General features: G+C 33.5%; 2 protein-coding genes across 2 annotated transcripts; both read right to left on the bottom strand.

Moving 5' to 3' along the window:
* Positions 1 to 3,405: 3,405 nt before the first annotated feature.
* On the bottom strand, positions 3,406 to 5,745 carry LOC115711646 (galactomannan galactosyltransferase 1). The gene has a single exon (XM_030640018.2). The coding sequence runs from the start codon at positions 4,835 to 4,837 to the stop codon at positions 3,506 to 3,508; it is 1,332 nt and encodes a 443-aa protein (XP_030495878.2). The 5' UTR covers positions 4,838 to 5,745; the 3' UTR covers positions 3,406 to 3,505.
* An 867-nt stretch (positions 5,746 to 6,612) lies between these two features.
* LOC115708707 (protein PAT1 homolog) lies at positions 6,613 to 11,743 on the bottom strand. Its single transcript, XM_030636700.2, has 5 exons — positions 10,822 to 11,743; positions 10,343 to 10,485; positions 10,131 to 10,187; positions 9,403 to 9,457; positions 6,613 to 9,151 (listed from the first exon to the last, which is right to left on the bottom strand). The coding sequence occupies exons 1-5, from the start codon at positions 10,901 to 10,903 to the stop codon at positions 7,005 to 7,007; spliced, it is 2,484 nt and encodes an 827-aa protein (XP_030492560.2). The 5' UTR covers positions 10,904 to 11,743; the 3' UTR covers positions 6,613 to 7,004.
* Between the last annotated feature and the right edge of the window lie 7,644 nt (positions 11,744 to 19,387).

Here is a 19,387-nt window from a genome sequence, read left to right as displayed (position 1 = left end):
CAATACGCCCTTTTAATGCTAAAATCTCCATCTGCAGCAAACCTCCACAACAGCTTATCTTCATTCGAAAGAGACAAGAAATCCGTTCTAGCCAAACGAGAGACCTTCTCAGGATTGAACCACTCTGATAACAGTTGTTCATCCCAGACCTCCCCAGAGTGATGCATAAACTCGCCAATAGACTTATACTCAATGTATCTCGGGTTTATATCTCGAGGGCCACATTACAGACCATCCATACTTGACCAATTCCCTCCCCAAATATTAACTTGCGACTCTCTTCCTATAGCCCAAACACTCTTATCGGCAATAAAAGATTTGGTAGCCCATATACCTTTAGCCACCAGGGAGGCAGAACCAGGTAGAGGAGAAGTGAGAAAGTCCGAGCTTCTACAATAATTCTCCATCAAAACAGTCTTCCACAGAGTCCAGGACTCACCCGCCATGACCCACCCAAGCTTCGCAATCAGACAAAAATTGATATCAGCCAATCTCCTCAACCCCAAACCTCCACAAGACTTCGGCTTGCACAAGGTGTCCCAAGCTTTTAGAGCCAAAAATCTACCCTTGTTAGCGTCTCCTTTCCACCAGAACCTACGCAAAATTCCATCGATTCGATCAGTAATCTTGCGAGGCAACATAAAAACTAACATATTATAAACAGGTATCGAAGTCAGGACACTCTTAATCAAGGTGGTTCGAGCGGCCTGAGAAAGCAGTTTAGCTCTCCAGCCTTCTAACCGGGAGCTAATTTTCTCCACAATAAAATCAAACTCCGAATTACCCCTGCCTCCAGTGATGAACGGATTACCCAAAAATTTCTCTCCTCTAGTCATTTCAACAAACCCCAAATAATCGAAGATCTCTTCACGGGCAGCAGCAGAACAATTCTTAGAGAAAAACAATTTCGATTTTCGCTCATTTAATGCCTGGCTAGACCACCTACAATATTTATCCATAACCTCCATGAAGGAAACAACATTGTCTCGATCTGCCTTGAGGAAAATAACTAAATCATCTGCATACATTAAGTGAGATAATGCTTGGCCATCACCATCAATCGGATATCCAGTCAGGTCTCCCTCAATTTCCTTGGCGAGAAGCATTCTTGAGAGAACCTCCCCACATAGAATAAAAAGCAAAGGCGATAGGGGATCGCCTTGTCTGACCTCTCTCTTTGGGAAGAACTTCTTTGTGATACCTCCATTGAGAAGCACTTGGAAACTGACAAAAGTAATGCAATGTCTAACCAGATTACAAAAGTGGTTATTGAAACCAAAGGCATGAAGAACCTTAAGGATGAAATTCCATTCCAATCTATCGTAAGCCTTGGACATATCGCATTTGATACTCACAAAGGCACTGCCCCAACGCTTGCCTTTCATGTCATGAACTATCTCATTCGCAATAATCGAGTTTTCCGCAATGTTTCTCCCTTTTACAAAAGCAGCCTGTTGAGGAGAAATCAACTTATCTAAAACCGCTCCCAAACGATTCGCCAAAATTTTAGAGACAATCTTGTAAGACGAATTGCATAAACTGATAGGTCTATAGTCATTAAACTTCTCCGCTTGAGGATTCTTGGGGATGAGCACTATGAAGGTCCTATTCACCTCTTTACAGAAATTTCCATTGAGGAAGAATTCCTGAACAAAATGAACCACTTGCGGCCCCACCACCTCCCAATATTGTTTAAAGAATTTTGCAAGGAAACCATCCGGACCAGGAGACTTTAAAGGAGGCAAAGACCACACCACCCTCTTTATCTCTTCCTCCGAAGGACAAGCACTTAAACGATCGTTTTCAGCCTCCGAAATGCTATTAACTATGTAATCCGATAGTTCCTCATCCACAGCAGGGTTACAAGAATGAAAAAGCCTTTGAAAGTTAGACCGAAAGTACTCAGCTATACCAGGTCTCTCTTCAACAATAGATCCATCATCTTCTCTTATAGCCCAGATATGATTTCGTTTTCGCCTAACCACAATAGACGCATGGAAAAAACCGAGAGTTCTTATCACCTTCCTTCAACCAAGACTCCCTAGATTTCTGTTTCCAAATGGACTCCAACCGGTTCTCCACTTCATCCAGCTCAAGCATTATAGTCCCCTCAATCTCAACATTTTCCTTCGATGGAGGGCGATTTTGCACCTCACAAAGAAGCTTTTCAAGTTCCTTAATCTTAGTTTGACCATGCCCAAAAACAAGTCGGTTCCATTGAGCATTTTTAATATTGGTAGTAATAGGAATGGAAAGTAACAATCTGTGGAAAAATAATGTTATATAAGTAAATGAAATTAGAAACATAAACTATTTATGCGTAAATTTCTCAAAATAAAATAAATCTATCTTGTATTTATCTTTATTTTTATTTCTCTAGCTCAAATTCAAATTTACTTTTATCACACTTCAAGCTCAATGAAACAATCCCATCCAAATAAAAAAGAACAGGAAATTTTGTTCGAGCTAATCTATCGGTATCAGATTAAAATTAAAAAAAAAAAATTAATTTTAAGTTACAGAGAGAATAAAAAAATGAAGCATTTTTAAAAAAAAAATAATAAAGATTAAATATTTTTTTATATGAGGTAAAAGAAAGAATTTTATTTTTTAATTAGATAGTAAAATTAAGTATGAAAACTTTCTTAATAATTCTAATTTATGAGCAATACGCTAAGGTGGCAAAAGTAATAAAATAGACTAGAAATAATTTTTATTTTATTTCTTTATTTAGTTGTATTTTAAAGTATTAAAATGTTATTTTAATGTAACTACTTTTCCATATTTTTGGTAGAATAATTATTCTATCTTAAATGGATGGAAAATTATTTCAATGAAAGATGAAAAAAAATTTAATAATTCTTTGATCAATTTTGTATGCATTTTAAATTTCAACTGAAGGAACTATTTCAAGAAAAAAAATTAATAATTTTTTTATCAATATTTTTTTTATGCATTTTAAATTTAATTTCATTACTATTCTTATTTTAATTCTTCCCTTTCAAGGAACTCGACTATTCTGTCTATTCAGTTTGGTTGTGTGATTCGGGAGTGTAAAGCCATGTTGGCTAATCTAAATAATGTTTATTTTTGTTTTATTAAGCGGTCAGCTAATAGAGTCGCTCATGAGTTTGCTAGAGCGTCTTTATTATATCCTAATTGTATTTTCAGTATGGAAAACATTCCAACTGAGTTATTACCTGTTTTAGTGACTGATTTCGAAAGTTAATAAAGATTTGATTTTTCTTTTCAAAAAAAAAAAATTCTTCCCTTTCATATCTTTTCATTCATTCCCACCAAACGGCAGAAGAAGACATTTTGATCCTTTGTTCATGTCTTTTTTTTTTGGTACAGCTTTTAACAAAATAGAAAACAAAATTAACTATTCAAAACTCAAGATAAAACTACAACCAAAAAGCCTCAAAATCATTATTGAAATTATGTCCAAAAAGGCCAATACAAATAACATAGCTACTAAGACAAACAAACAAACAAACAAACAAAATCACCACACCAAAGGAAAATCAAAAGGCAGAGGTAACAACAAAGAAGAATTAAGCAAATCAGGTCGAAAAAAACCAAATCTTCTAAGAACTTGATTATCTGCAAAATTCAAAGCCCTCTGCATCCCATTCCAACAAGCTTCCCAAGTATAAGTAGGATTAAATTCCCCACTACATGGCTCACAACCTGTAAAATGTACAACAAAAGGTCTTCTCTTTACTATTCCATTAACATACTCTTCTCTCAACAAACCATAATACTCACTCACTTTCTCAGCATGTCTTCTCCTCAAAATCTCAACTTTTTGCTCAATCTCAATATAACTCTTACTAATATCATCAAGATCATCAACTAAACTTAACCAATACCCTTCAAAGTTATAATCACTCTCAAGAAAAATCTTCTCACCCCATTTCTCTTTCTCTTTCAATAGAAGATAAATCAAAGCAGATTGATCATCTGATTCAGGATACAACTTATCTTTAAGTAATGATTTCTGGGTTTTTCCCCATTTTTCATAATCTGGGCTCTTAGGTCCCATACTAGTCCACCTCTCCATAATCTCCATTGACCATTGACAATTTCTTATCAAGAAAACGCCGGCGTTTAAACTGGTCCAGCTTTTGTTGTCGTAGACCAAATTTGACCAGCCATGAACGACAAGATTGAATCTTTCGTATTTCTCCAAAGGTAATTTGAACTCCATGTCTGTAAAAACGGCATCGGAATCGACCCACCAAACCCATTCAACTTCCGGGTGAGCTAACATGGCTGATCGGATTAATGGGTACTTAGCCCAAAACCCAGGCATTTGAGGATGAAACAGAGCATTGTTGTAGAAGATTTCATGGCCATGAATACGACTGTAATCGACTTTGTTCTTAAACAACCGAAGATGTAGATGATCGCCGGTGGGGTTCCGGCAAACGGAAGGTTGAGAACCTGTAACGATTAAAACTCGATTGTTTGTACTTTCAGCGAAGTGGGTATGGTGTTTGAGCCATTGTTTTCGTTTTTGGTCCCAGTTTTTGACTGGTCGGTCAATGGAGTAGCTTAATTCTGGGTCGTCGTAGAATGTTGACTCAGGTGAGTCAACGCCGGAGTAAACTGTGTTTAAGCTGGGAACGACGTCGTTTGAGGTTGGTTGAGTAGTGGTGAAAATGGTTTCGAATAATGGGTTTGGATTAATGGAAGTGAGAAGTGCCCATATCAATGAAATGGCTAATGAAGCTCCGCCGACGAAGAGAAAGCCGTCGGCGATGAGTGAAGCTGTTTTGTATAAAACGCTGCGTTTTGGTGAGGTTTGGTATCGAGAAAATTCAGGCAAAACCATTTTGAAGAGAGTACTTTTGGTTACGTTTCTTTCTTCTATAACTAAAGAAAGAACAATATAAGAGAGTGAGTTAGTGAGTGAGTGACTCACTAAAGTTTGTAACTTTATTTTGTTTTTTTGTTTTTTTCTTGAATATTATATTGAGATTTATATAAAGAACCGATTTTTATGTACATGCAAAGCAAGGAAAGAATAAAAGAAGAGTCTTTTCTTGCATGAATGAACTTTGATATTTTAGGGTTTTTTTGAGTGTCGGTTTGTCTCACTTTTTTTTTTTTGGTCAAGTTTAGAAGATACCTATTATTGTTATAGTGATGATGATACAATCTAGGCATTCTTCATTTATGGTTAGTTGGAGAGAAGAGAGTCCCAATAATATATATTGAAGTAAGGACCTTTTTTCTTCTAGTGTGAATAAAAGGATAAGCTTTTTTGTATTCATATTGGATTTTGTTACGGAAGTTTGCACATGGCTCTAGTAAATGCAGTGTCTCCTTGTCTCCCTTTTAGAGAGAGAGAGAGAGAGAGAGAGAGAGAGAGAGAGAGAGAGAGAGAAAGGTTAGGTGGGGTGGTGAATGGTTATGGATTTAGGCAAGACATTATTCAAGTCAAGTTGTTAAAAATATAAGCCTTGTCAATCTTTGATGGTTTTCATGCATGTGTATTATTTTTGTATTATGAAAATCTCACTGTCCAAAGTAATCAAAACACATTGAAAAGTGCAAGATTTTTTTAAATTAAAATGAGAAACGTGTCATAATTTTTTATTGATTTTATGATACTTGCTAAGATAGTGTGTTAAAACATGTCTAAAAAATTAGTTTATACCATATATGCTCCTTAATTTTAGAATATCTTTCCTATTTTCCTTTTTTTATTTTATTTGTTTCTTTAACTTTCATCTGAAAAAAAAAAATCAAAGTTTCTTAACATGTTTCCTTATTTTAAGGAGAAGATAATGGAAGTAAATGTATGTATTGATGATTATGGAAAATATTTATAAAATAATATTATTACTAATTTTGTGAAAATACTACTGAAAATAATACCAATACTAGACTATATACTTAACTAGTGAAATTGCTTGTTGTCATAAATTTATTTAACAAGAAATTCTCAACCAACATATAACTTGTTTTTTCTTGCTCTTTCAAAAAAATAAATAAATAAATATCTTGTTTTTTCTTAGTGGAATATACAATGACTTATGCAATATAAATCATACCAAACAAATTTGATTACAAGAGCAAGAATCATAAAACAAAACAAAAAAAAAAAGTGGGGGGAGGGGGGCAATAAACACATAAAGCAAGCTAATCAAAATTCAAAATTACTAAATAGTTCCACCCAATTGCTTTGTTAAGTGTTATTTTTCCAAGAAAAAAAAAACAAACGATTACAAGAGACAAAAACTTAGAAGCTGTAGTAAATTAAAAAAACCAAACAGCATCTAAACATGATTGTTTCTACAGTTGACAAAACCACCCTCTTTCCCCCCCAATCATCATCATCATCATCCTGTTCATAAACACAGTACAATGCTTTTTTTTGCTTACAACCTAAACTTTTGCATAAGAGAAAGAAAACCCAATTTTGGATATAAAGCACAAACTTTTTCATCCCCACATCCTTGAAAACAAATAATAGACAAGAACATGGGAAATCCAACTGTTCTAGAGAATCTATACATATTCCAACCCCCATCCCTCCCTCCCTCAATTTTCATACCAGGGTATTAAATTCAACAACAGAGCATCAAAATAAAGCTCTAGGAAGAAAAAAAGAAAAAGGCAAAATCCATAAGAATTTAAGAAAGAGAAAAGGAAAGAAAAAAAATGTAGAAAGACAAAGGAAGGAAGGAAGGGCCTGCTAACTAGTTATATCCCAAACCAGTAAACATGTAATATGGGACAAAACCATATAAAATCTACAGACAACTAAAACTTACCCCCAACAATGCTATGCCCTTCATATACTCAACATTATTACTGTCCGGTGTTGCTAATTACCATATCACTAGTAGTAGTAGAAGAGCAAAAGATATGCAAACAAGTTTGCTGCTCAAACAACGTGTGCACGTATCGGATATTCTCTGTTTGTTTGTTTTTTTTTCACTTTTTAAAGTACAGTATCTCAGTTCTTCCACAAAAACTTGTATGCTCCACTGTTAACTCGGTACTGATTCTGAATTCATCCGTCCATCATTTCCTCCATTGTGAATGTTAGATCCAGACACAGCCATGGATCGTCGAGTGAAATCCAACAATACTTGCCTCTGTTGATCATTGGTGTGTGGAAGACTTGCGCGCAAAAGTTCTACTGGCAATTCACGACTAATAGATCTTGCTGCATCTGCTCCTATAGCAGCCATATTGGTTGGGCCCTGAACAAGAAGAGACTGCATGATACTATCGAACTTATTTACGCAATACTTAGTTAAAAGGCCAAAAAATTCATCAAATGAAGCCTGCCAAAGAGATCGGTTTGTCATATTATAGTTGCTAGCAACATGGGGATCTGTCAATAGTTCAGTTGCTCTCTCAAGAACTGATTTCAGGATTAGAGAAGCCCCGTCTCCAGAAGAACTGCCAAGAGGACGAAGTGGAGGCTGTTCGGATGAACAAACCACTGCTGCAAGACAAGCACTAAGAGAACCAAGGTCCATTTCACAAATGCATGTTGCAACAACCTTTGCAAGGTTATCTGTAGTTTCTGCTGCTCCAGGATCAGAGGGTAGTCCACCAAACAAGAACCGTAAGTGACGGAATATGGCCATACAAACTATTCGCATGAGATCACCACCAGGGAATAGAAGCTGAAGGTACCGTGCCAAAAGTTTACGACCCTTGTGTAGAGAGACTAATCTTAAGAACACAAGATCATCCTTTGGAACAGGCCCAACTGTATGACTATTTTTCCCAAGTGGATCAACCAACTGAAGTGATGCAGCAAGCCCTTCCAACACAGCCTGTCGCCTACGTCTCAATTGCGTTCCACTGTCAGGGAGCAGATTGAATTGCAAGAAGCGGTCAATGTCATCTACATCAAGAAGAAGACAGAGCCCATCCTCAATCGCAACTCTAGCAGCAAGCATTGGTTCCTGCTCTAAGGGCTTCTCAGTATCCTTCTGTTCAGTACCCCCAGAGCCTGATAAAGTTGGACTGTCCACTTCAAGAAGAGGACGAGGCCTACGAATAGAAGAGAAGGGAATCCTCCCAAGAGCATCAACCTGAAGAAAAGCATGTGGTTCATTATTAGGTCGTGCTCGTGGTGGAAGATCCCTCAAGTGGTTTGGGCAAAAATGATGTCTCAGCTTAGCGCCAGAAGATTTTTTAGCAAGACTGGCCTGATGGTAATAATCATCTACATATGGGTCATTACTATGTGTTGCAGCAAGTTGCATTCTGAGAATACCCTCAATTTCATCAGATGTCATGTACTTGGATCTGTACTGTGGCCACCCAACATCATTCCTATGGTTATTCATATCAGAACCCATCTGAGGAAATCGAAAGGGTCTGCCTTTCTGAACCATTTTCGGTCTTTGATCACCAGGACCGAGCATTGCATCAAATTTGCCCATTAAAGGTGGGGAAGGGGGAAGATGAGGATTAAATAATTGAGACTGCATTCCTGACATATGGTTAAATGATGGCTGAACTGAATGGTGCATTCTCTGTTGCTGCTGCTGCTGCTGCTGCTGAGCCATTATCTGTGGAGGCATTATACCATTTTGATGAGACAACTGTTGCTGTAACATACTATTTAACATTCCAGGGTGATCTCCTGGATACATGCCAGATTGATTAGCCCATTGGTTCGGCATCCGGTTATTATTAGCAGACAGACCAGGAGTAAGTTGTGGCACACTTCCACCAAAATGAGATCCATGAGGTAACCCGGCCAGTTGAAGCTGTGAGTTAGAAAATGGCGAAAGGTTTGGTGAAGATAATCCCCCCTGAGGTCCTCCAGCAAGATACGGCATATTCGGGTGACCTGAATGTTGATTAGGTGATGCTTGTTGAGATCTGCCACCTGGTGGAGGATAAGAAGTGAAGGAAGATTTAGGCACTGGAATAGGTTCACTGGAAAAGTGTGGTTGATGTTGTTGTTGGTGTTGGTATTGCTGCTGTTGCTGTTGCTGCTCAGGATACGATGAAGTTCTGTACAAAGAGTTTGATTCTAGGAGGCGAGCAGCTGAAGAAAATGGCTGTGAAGACCACCTTTTGCCTTCAGACATGCTATCACTTTCTATCATCTGATGGTCATTCCAATTCGGAAACTCCTCTTGTGCCCATTCTGTAACAGATGAGCCTGTAAAGACAAATAATGGGATTTAAGATTACAGTGCAATGCAATGCACTAAAAAACATCAACTAGAATATTTTTTACCAGTTTGCTTTTGGTCAGAACAAATTATACAGCACAATTAGTTAAAGACAAGATATGAAAGCAATCGAAAAACATTCAATTTCTTGTGTTGTTCAAACAAAGGGCCTTAAAAATAGTTATTCAACATCTTCAGAAACAGCCGCATATAACAAATAGAATATGGCAATACTTACTTTCTCTGGATACAACATCACCAACTGGCCCCATGTTTCTCGATCCACTTACTACCTGGCAACCAAATAAGCTTTTAGAACATGCATTAACACTGCAAAAGCCTAAAGAGCATAAAAATGCGATGTACACAGCCAAACAATAGAGAAAAAGTTTCATGTGAAAATCAAAATTTTCCCTAATTGATAACGGACTTAAACCCAAGACCCACCCAGTCATTCAGAAGATAACTGGAAAGTGGAAAAGCCACTAGATTTTATCAAACTTTACAATAAAGATTGAACCGTCGATGATCATTGGTCGCATGATGTACCCAATGATCTTCTAACAAATCTAACCATCCCAACATAGAAATCAATAAAAGCGATTAGCAAGTTATTGCAAATGGAGAATCATACACCCAATTAAGTTTAAGCTACACACACCCACTAATCCACCATAAACCATCCCTCAAGAAATTGTCAAATATAGATTAAACCCTGTTTCCAGACTCGCAATAAATGCAGCTCATCTTCAGGCCTTCAATACCATCATTTCTTAAGCGTGAAAAATCATAACAATTAGGACTTTCAATTCAATATATAAGAAAACTACTACTTCCCCTTTTCCTTTCCACTATGTTAAGTGTGAAGAACATTTGTAAATTCAAAAACATTAAATAATTAAACATTTGAAAACATTAATTTTCAAGAATTGCCTGCATTAAAATGCTAGTGTCCACTTAACTAACCTTTGAAAATGCACTTGCTAGGCTATCAATATCAGATAGAGACCTTGAGATAGGAGCCTGTATTGCATATAAGAAAATAACAATTAGTTCCATCCAGCTAAATTAGTAACAATAAACATAAACGTTAACACAACAGCAGAACAGACTGAATCTCAAATTTCTTTTCGAACGAATAAAATTCATAAACTTAAATTCGAAGGATTATTTATTACCTCTTCTTTACCATAAAGAAACTCCTCTTCCTCAAACCCAGTAGCAGGCATTTCCACTTCTTCATCATCTAATCCTCCTAACTCAACTTCTTCAAGGACATCATTTCCAAAGAATGCATATTGTGAAGCATCAAAAACCTCACCTTTATTGAAACATATTAACAACACTAGTCAAACAAAGATATTCAATTACAAAAAACCAAATACCAATAAATAATCAGTTTATTAAGCAAAACCAGTGAAAGAGACAAGTATGAAGTAAACACAAGTCAAAAACAATAGTAATTCAGATCCAAATCAATCAGCAATTCCCAAAATAATAAATTCTCAACTTAGCTTAATAAACTCCATACATTTGAATCCATTAATTATTACTATTTCTATTCCAACTATCTTAAAAGAAAAGCTTAGAAATCTCATTGAATGAAAATCAAAACAACTCAAAAATCAGTAAAAGCAAAAGAACGATTTCTTCCCACCTGTGGAATCATTTCCCAATTGCTTGAGATCTTCATGATTGGGAGTTTCTTGAATACTACTCCCACGCTCGAACGCTTCCATATCTACACCTCTCTAGGCTCTAAGTCTAATACTTCAAATAACATATAAAATAAAAATCGAACCCAAATAGCAAACCAAAACCCAAGAATCAAAACACCACTAACTCTCTTCCTTCCTAAGTCAAATCAGAGAAAAGTAATAAAATCTAAACCTTTTACACTAATCAGAAACCCAAAACCAACAAACGAAAGAAAGATAAAACCTTTTGTAAACCCAAATTTCTAGGGTTATTGTTAGGATGTTAGAAAAGATCTGTACAGTGATTCATGACAGAAATTTTCTTAATTTTTAAAATTCTAGGGTTGGATTTGAGAAGGGAAACAAAGGGAAGAAGGGAACCCTAGGTAGAAGATAACGATTGTCTCAATTTTTTAGGCTTAAAATTCAATTTATTGAAAAGAGGAGTGACTTTGAATTGAAATGGCTTTTTTTTAATTTTATTTAATTAATTTGTAGATTTATTTTCTCTTTCTAAGACAACAAAAATATAATAAATAAATATTTCTCAAAAAATAAAGAAATAAATATTAGTAGTAGACTAGTTGTTATGATAAAATATAATTTTTATTTTTCAAAATAAATAAATAAATAATATACCCAAATAATTAAATAATGATTTTAGAGAACTTTTTTGGTTTCTTTTATTTTTAATTTTTTGGGTATTTATGTTTGATTTGTTTTGTGGGGATGGTGGAGGTGAAGAACTATTGGTTGGGTGGCTTTTTTTTGGTGTATAATAATAATAATAATACATAGAAAAATAAAAATCACCCAAAAGGAAAAATAGTTGAAATTTTGAGAGGCATCTTTGTGACTTTGGCTTCCTTCCTTTTTAGTAATAATTAAAAAGATTGCTACCAAGTATTTATAGTGTTTAGCATTACGATAAAATGTTATCGTATAATTGATTAGTGATATTTTATAATATTTATTATAATAAAATAAATAGAATACAATATTAAAATTACTAATAGCGATATTACATTTTATAAGAGTGATGGGCATAATGGATGGCCCTTAGTATTTTTCAATAATTAATTGGTTTTTTTATATTTTTTATTATTTATTAAAAAAATTGAAAAATTGTGACTAATAGAACTTGTAGATGTGGTATGGGACCCTACAAAATTATATGATGAGAGTGATGTAGATAGGTTTATGTTGAGGATCAAATTTTTAATGGAAGACAGGTTATAGAATATTGAAGAGTACATATATATATATATATATATATATATTGGAGATTCTATACAAGTTTTGTAAGTTTGTTGGTTGAAATTTATATAACAATGGAATCACAAGCCAATAATATATACACAAACTTGTTCCTAATTAAAAAGAAAAGGCAAATTATATAGTGCCTCATATATATATGAGGTGTGTGGATTCCTTAAATCATTTATCACCACGTGATTAAATTTATACATTAAAACTTTCAATTTAATTGGATGAAAATATTTGAGTAAAGATTTTAAAAAAATTAGTTACTAGTTGGGGCTTCTTTTTATTTTAACTAATTAAGATTTTCGTCTCCTCAACTTTGACATGTACCAAATTATGTTCTTTGAATTTTCTCACAGATAAAAATTTCCCTTAAACTATCAAGATTGTTGTATTTAAAGACTTTTGTCTAATTTCATTCAATCAAACTAATTCAGTGAGTGTCCATAAACTAAATCATAGGGGTGTTCGCGGTGCAAGTGGTGCAGTTTTTGACCATTTTTTCAAACCAACCCGCACATGCGGTTTTTCTAATTTCCCAAACCGCACCCGCACCGCGAAACTAAAAAACCGCAAAAAATAGTGCGGTGCGGTGCGATTTTTGTGGTTTTGCGGTTTGGACTAACACCAAATGATTAAATTATCACAAATATAATAAAATTTGAGCAATACTTATCAAAAATACCATAAGTCTTGAAAATAAAAATGCAAAAAAAATTAAGTTTCAACAATACAATAATTAGTGGACTTTGGGTTGGACATTCACATATTGGACCTAAATAAATATAAAAATTGGTATTTTTATAATGTGCGGTGCGGTGCGGTTTGAACCGCGTATTAACAATTCAAAACCGCAAACCGCACCGCACCGCGCGGTTTAGGAAAAATTCAAACCGCGACCGCACCGCGAAGAATTTCAAACCGTATTTTTTTTGCGGTGCGGTGTGGTGCGGGCGGTTTGAGCGGTTTGATGAACACCCCTACTAAATCATGCTCATTGGACTTTGATATCCACTAAATTATGATCATCGAACTTTGACATGTGTCAAATCACTCTCTCTGAACTTTCATCCATTTTAGACTTTTCTTACTAAAATTAGATAAAAGTCCTTAAACCCAACAATCTCAATAGTTTAAGGGAAATTTTTAACGATCTTTAAAGTTTAAGATGCATGATTTAGTACATATCAAAATTTAGGAGATAAAAATCCTAATTCGTCTTTTATTTTTTATATTGTACTACTTTATAGTTTGAATTTCGTTAGCTCCTATTGCACACTTAAATTGTATTTTTTTTTTTTTTGAGTGTAGCGTAATGGTCTTTACAATCATATATTAGCTTAATAGCTTAAAGGTCCTGGGTTCGAACCCATGACCTCTCCATTTTTCCCATTCCTCCCTCACCACTAAGCTAGCCTTAGTGGCTTAAATTGTAGTATTTTAATCTTTACTTACTTTTACTTTCTTCTCCACAAAATTGGACATAGACTAAATATGACTTTTGTGAAATTGATGATCAAATTTTTATGTTATTAATTTAATTATTTCTTTTCTTGTGTGATATGTATGTTTTTATATTTTGAGCATAGCTATAAATATATGCGTGTTGTCAGAGAAATTTAGACAACACTAAATTTGTGAGAATACTCGAAGAAAATTAGAATATCTAATTGTAGATGTGGGAGCACTCACTTAGAATAGTGAGTACTCAAACTATTGGCTACTAAATCGACAAAATGAAAGCAAAAATAAAAAGAAAACAAGATAATTATAGTGTAATCAAAGCTCAGTTTGCTTATCCACTATCGCAATAATTTTAGTTTGGTTTATTTGATTCGGATCACTTCTTTATATAGAAAGTAAGTGTCCTTTAAGATTACATAATTGATCGGTTTAGAATCGTTTTTACAATAAATTACAGTATTGAATCAAAATAAATGCTTAAAGAATAAATGAAGAACTGTTTAATCTATTCTTATATTAAGTGCAGCAACGTATGCCGCTTGATAAGCTGTGAGTTGTGTGTTCATATTCCAACACATGAGCTTGCAGGCTCTATGGTGCAGTGCTCGCAAGATGGCCTTCAGGCCAATCATTTGGATGTGTGTGTTCGTATTAGACATTCCATCTATTGACAACGTGGGATCATGTGAGTTCCTAACGAGCTATCGAACACATTAGTCATTTGGACTAAACTTATGTAAAGAAATGATCTTTACTAGTCGCAGGAGAAGTTTACTTGGTCATCGCATGTACTCAGTATATGTGTGACTAGTATTAAATCTTATCAGTCTTGCTTATTCTTTTGACTATGTGATACATAGTATGCGACTACCTTATCTCGGTCACATCTTCTCGCAAGTTCACATCAAGCAAGGCTAACTATATTAGAGTTATCTACTAACACGTTATCCTTTTCATCGGGAACTGGGTCCACGTGTTAATTTCATACGAGGTTGTACTTGTACTTTTAGGCAAAAAATTCGCACGAATTTTGAATATACAACTGTAATTATTTCTTTATTTTCCCAAGATACCACATCATTAGACTCTTCGGGGTTTGTGCAGACGTATTTCATGATGTCTGTTGGATTAAGTGACTTTTGATTTCTAATGGTCGTGTGTCCAAATCCCAACAAATGGCGTTAATTCGTATATACACCTCTAAGATATGAATTGACCTCACTTCATTTCCTTCCCATTCTTAGTCTTTATGGAAATTTTTCTCTCTAAAATTCCAACAGAAATTTTTTCAAAAGATTTGAATCTTCTTTTGCTAGAGGTTGTTTCGAAGTTCAAGGGATTTTTCAAAGTGATAATCGAGTTCAAAAGGACAAGCGTTTGGATCAAAGGTTGGTATTTTTTTTAACTTTTTCTGTTTAATGTGTTTTATTTGAATAATCGTGTACTTTCTGGGTATTTAGGGGTAGAAGTTGCATAAAAATTGAAGTGTAGGTTATGGGCAATGAAATTTTAAGAAGGAATAAGACCAAAGAGGAGATTTTTTCTGGAAAATTTCTATCCGTGATTTGAATACTCGCACCTCCTTTGCATGAACTTCAAATATTTAAACTTTTCGCTATAATACTTTGATTATTCGCGTATCTAGGTCAAACCATGATCTTGGACTAACAGAGTTTGAAGTGGTTGGGTGTTTCACAGTGATTTAATGTTCATATACCTATATAAACCTTAAGACACTGTGAAATATGAAACCACTTTTAGCTCAAGTGTTAGTTTCGTTGTTTTTGTTGAATTTGAATTTTTTATTCATGTGAGGACACTCCTCTTTTAAATGGCACTCATAACACGTTGAATTTGAATTTTGGATCTTATTTTTGTAAAAGTTATCAATTAGACTTTTTTTTTTGTTAAGTGACAAATCAGGCCTTGTATTTTTTTAAAATAGTAAAAAATAGTACCTTAAGTTCAATTTTTGTCATTTTTTTAACATAACCAATATGAAACTAGTTCCTAGCACGAACAAATATAAAAAAATTTAATCAATGTAGTCATAATATCTCCCGATCACACTATTATTAATTTTATTTTGATAAAAATTGAAGCTCAAGATATTATTTGTATTGCTTTAAAAATTACAGGGTTCAAATTGTTATTTAATAAAATAACCAATCTAATTAATAATTTTTATAAAATACATGATCCAAAATAGTATAAATCTTTCATTAATTAAGCATTGATGAGAAGAAACCATATTATTATTTAAAAAAAAAATAATAAATTAGAGTATTACTTTTTTGTTGGTCTTTCAAATGGTTAAAGGTTACAAGTTTCCTAAATTCACCAATGAATGAAACATAACAATTTTGGAAATTTTTTCTTTTAAAAAAATAAAAATAGAATGTTACCCATAGTTGCATTAATAAGTAGATCTTTACTCAAAAATTGAATACATACACCACAAATATATTTTGGGATAATTACATGAGGCACTATTTTTTATACAAAAAAAATTACATTTTCACATTTTTACGATTTTTCATAGAAATAACACGAAAACAACAAGAAAACTACATAAAAATAACAGGAAAATAACATCTAAATAACATCAAAACATTAACAAAAAATAACACACATATAACAAAAAATCAACAACAAATTTACAAAAGTATAACATAAAAAGATCATACTTTTTGTAAATAAAATCATAAAAATCGTAAAAATATTTAAAGTCTCGTATAATCATATTTTTGTAATTTCTTTATTTATTTTTATGTATTTGTGAAATAATCCCATATATTTTTATCATTTTCTTAAAAGTAAATACTATTTTGGACTTTGTGTTTTACAAAAATTACCGATTAGATCATGTGTTTTGTTAAATGATAAAATGGACCTTGTATTTTCTAAAATGGTAAAAATAAGATCCTGAGCTTAATTTTTGACAATTTTTTTTAATATAATTAAATTGAAGACAATTCCTAATACGAACAGATACAAAAAATGTAAACAGTTTTGTTATAGCACTTTTAGATCGGATTATAATTCAATTTTATTTTGATAAAAAACCAATTTAGGGTCTTATTTGTACCATTTTAGAAAATACAGGATCTATTTTATCATTTAACAAAATAGATGGTCCAATTGGTAACTTTTGTAAAATACGGGGGTCCAAAATGGTATTTACCCTTTCCTTAATGATGAATTTTAGTCTCAGGACAGATGCGGAAATCAATTGTAAGGGGGTTCAAAATGTAAAAAAAAAAAAATTAAGAGGGACTATTAAATAATATTTTAAAAAAATAAAAAAAAAATTACAATAATATAACTAAAAAACTAAATAAATAAATATTTGGAGGAGCCAAGTAAATTCCCCCATAACATGCATGTAACTCTTGTCCATGAGACTTGTTATGATGAAGATACATTATTACGTTTTCAAAGATCAATTTAAAAAAAATTAAATTTCAATTTGATAACCAAATAAACTTCTCTACTTGTTAAAAAAATTATTACTAACTTAATTTTAATTGATCAATCTACAATAAATATTAAAAAAAATACCCAAACTCTTGTAAAATTTTCTATTGTCCTATCAATAACAATAGTTTATCGATATTTTTAAAAACTAATTTAAATAAGAGCTTAAGAACTTAAATAAGTAAAAATGGAACGGAGATGATGATTTTTACGTGGTTCGGATGCTAATTAATCTTAGTCCACTAGTCAATGTGTTAAATTGAATGACTTTGATGTATTACAATAAGATATTACAAGTTTAAGACCCTAGCTTCTTGCTATATTTTTTCACTTAGGTTTTTCTAACTTAGAGAAAAAGAAAACTTAAAAAGATGTGAAGTAAATCGTCCGTCCCCTTTGTATGATTGTTTAAAGGGATATTTATAAGCTAGGATTTGGATTTAGGCATACCCATAATTCGTTAGGGTTTTGTGCAAAATGGACCGACTATTAGGGCAAATACATGACTTTGAAGCCCACTGACATTATTCTGGCTCGTGAAGTGAAAGTATCCATACAAATGGGGACCATGCGGTCTGGGACAGATGTCCTGCGAGTGTTGCACCTATGTAATGTGGTGTCAGATGCGTGCTGTTGGATGAAAGGGAGGTTTTCCCTTTAGTAGTGTGTGCACTACCATGTTATGATATATGAGACAAGATTTGATACAGTGGGACTAGGCGTCATCACTCTACAAAGGGCTTCATTTATTCCGTCTTGAGAAGGCTAGGGACCTTCCAGGTCTAGATGAGCCTCACCTTTGGAGGTGAGCCTTTTGGGCTTCAGAAGGGTTCATACCAATCTTTCGTTTGGACTGGCTCTTCCCTCGTGGAAAGAATTTAATCCAAGCCATGATGGATTAATCATACTTTGGAAATGTCGCGTTTCCCCCTTCCGGAAACACGGATAATAATAACATTTATTTTTAAAAAAGAAAGTGATATAGTAGGATTTTTCATTCCTAAATTTATAGCCACAGGAGGTTTTTTTTTTCTTTGGCCAAACCCGCCAGTCTTCCTTGAGCATAGGTCCAGCTTGGTCGGGGTTGTATTTGTTGGTGATTATTTTACTAAGATCTAGATTTACTAAAATATATGTTGTTTAACACCCTAAATATGAATTCTCTAAAATAATAGAATTAAACACATATAAAGTTAATGAAACCTTATATTAGTGGCAGCAGAATAATATGTCTCCTTCCACTCAAATCTCTAACCATTATTCCTTTCTATCGCAAAGTATTATCAAGATCTGAGCCCTATTCTCCTTTAGGTGTTGGATTCTTCACAGTCTTCCGCATTATGATTGAGTACTTGACTTGCTATGGGTGGACATGTACTCTTTCACTATAGGGCTCAAAATTATGAAGAGAAAGAGAGGGAGATTCAATTCTATAGAAGGAGGCTCTCAAGTTTCTAGTTGTCTGACAAAGAATGAAAACTAGGTTAACTTAGGTTGGATGAGAACGAGAGCCATCTTATTCCTTATATAGGATTTCTCTTAGGATTAGATTTAAATTATATGGAATTGAATAAAGATAAAAAAAAATTAGCTAAACTTTTCCTTAAGTGGCCCCACTAGATAAAATTTTGCCATTTTATTCAACAAGTTATCTTCCTTTCACAAATACCATATTTTTCAATTTCATTCCTTTAAATGTCAAACTTATTTATTTAATAATTAAAAATTAATTATCAAATAAATTGTCATTTAACTTATTTATTAATTAGACTTAACAAAGTCTCTTAATTAACAAATAAACCCTAAAATCTCTTTTCTTCACAATAAAACCCTTGCTTAGTGAAAATTCATAATAAGACAGTCTAATTTTAGAATTATAATTGATTAATTAAAATCAATTAACTGAGTCTGCAAGCAGTATTATCTCAACTAGTGTGGGGACCATGGGCCTATATAACTAAGCTTCCAATAAGTAGATCTAGAATTTACCAAGTAATTTCTCCAACTTATTAATTTCTCCTTGCGCCACTATAGATTCAGAATTGCACGCTATGAATTATTCATCGTTCTAATCCCAATAATCAAAGATCCTCTATAAATGATTTACATCGAGTAGGAACCAGTTTACCGTTCTACCCCTCAATGTATTTTATCCTTAAAACACTTAGCTTCCTATAAATGATATTTCAGTAAACTAATATAATTAATGAAATAAGAGCTCTTCCATTTATCTCTATTAAGCCAAGCTCGAAGAAAATTATCATTTCACTTCTATGTCTAGATAGAAGCTATAGATTCTGTATATATGATTAGTACTCCCAC

This window comes from Cannabis sativa, chromosome 3 (assembly GCF_029168945.1).
Source record: "Cannabis sativa cultivar Pink pepper isolate KNU-18-1 chromosome 3, ASM2916894v1, whole genome shotgun sequence".
Lineage (NCBI taxonomy): Eukaryota > Viridiplantae > Streptophyta > Magnoliopsida > Rosales > Cannabaceae > Cannabis > Cannabis sativa.
This window is presented reverse-complemented; position numbering and strand designations above follow the sequence as displayed.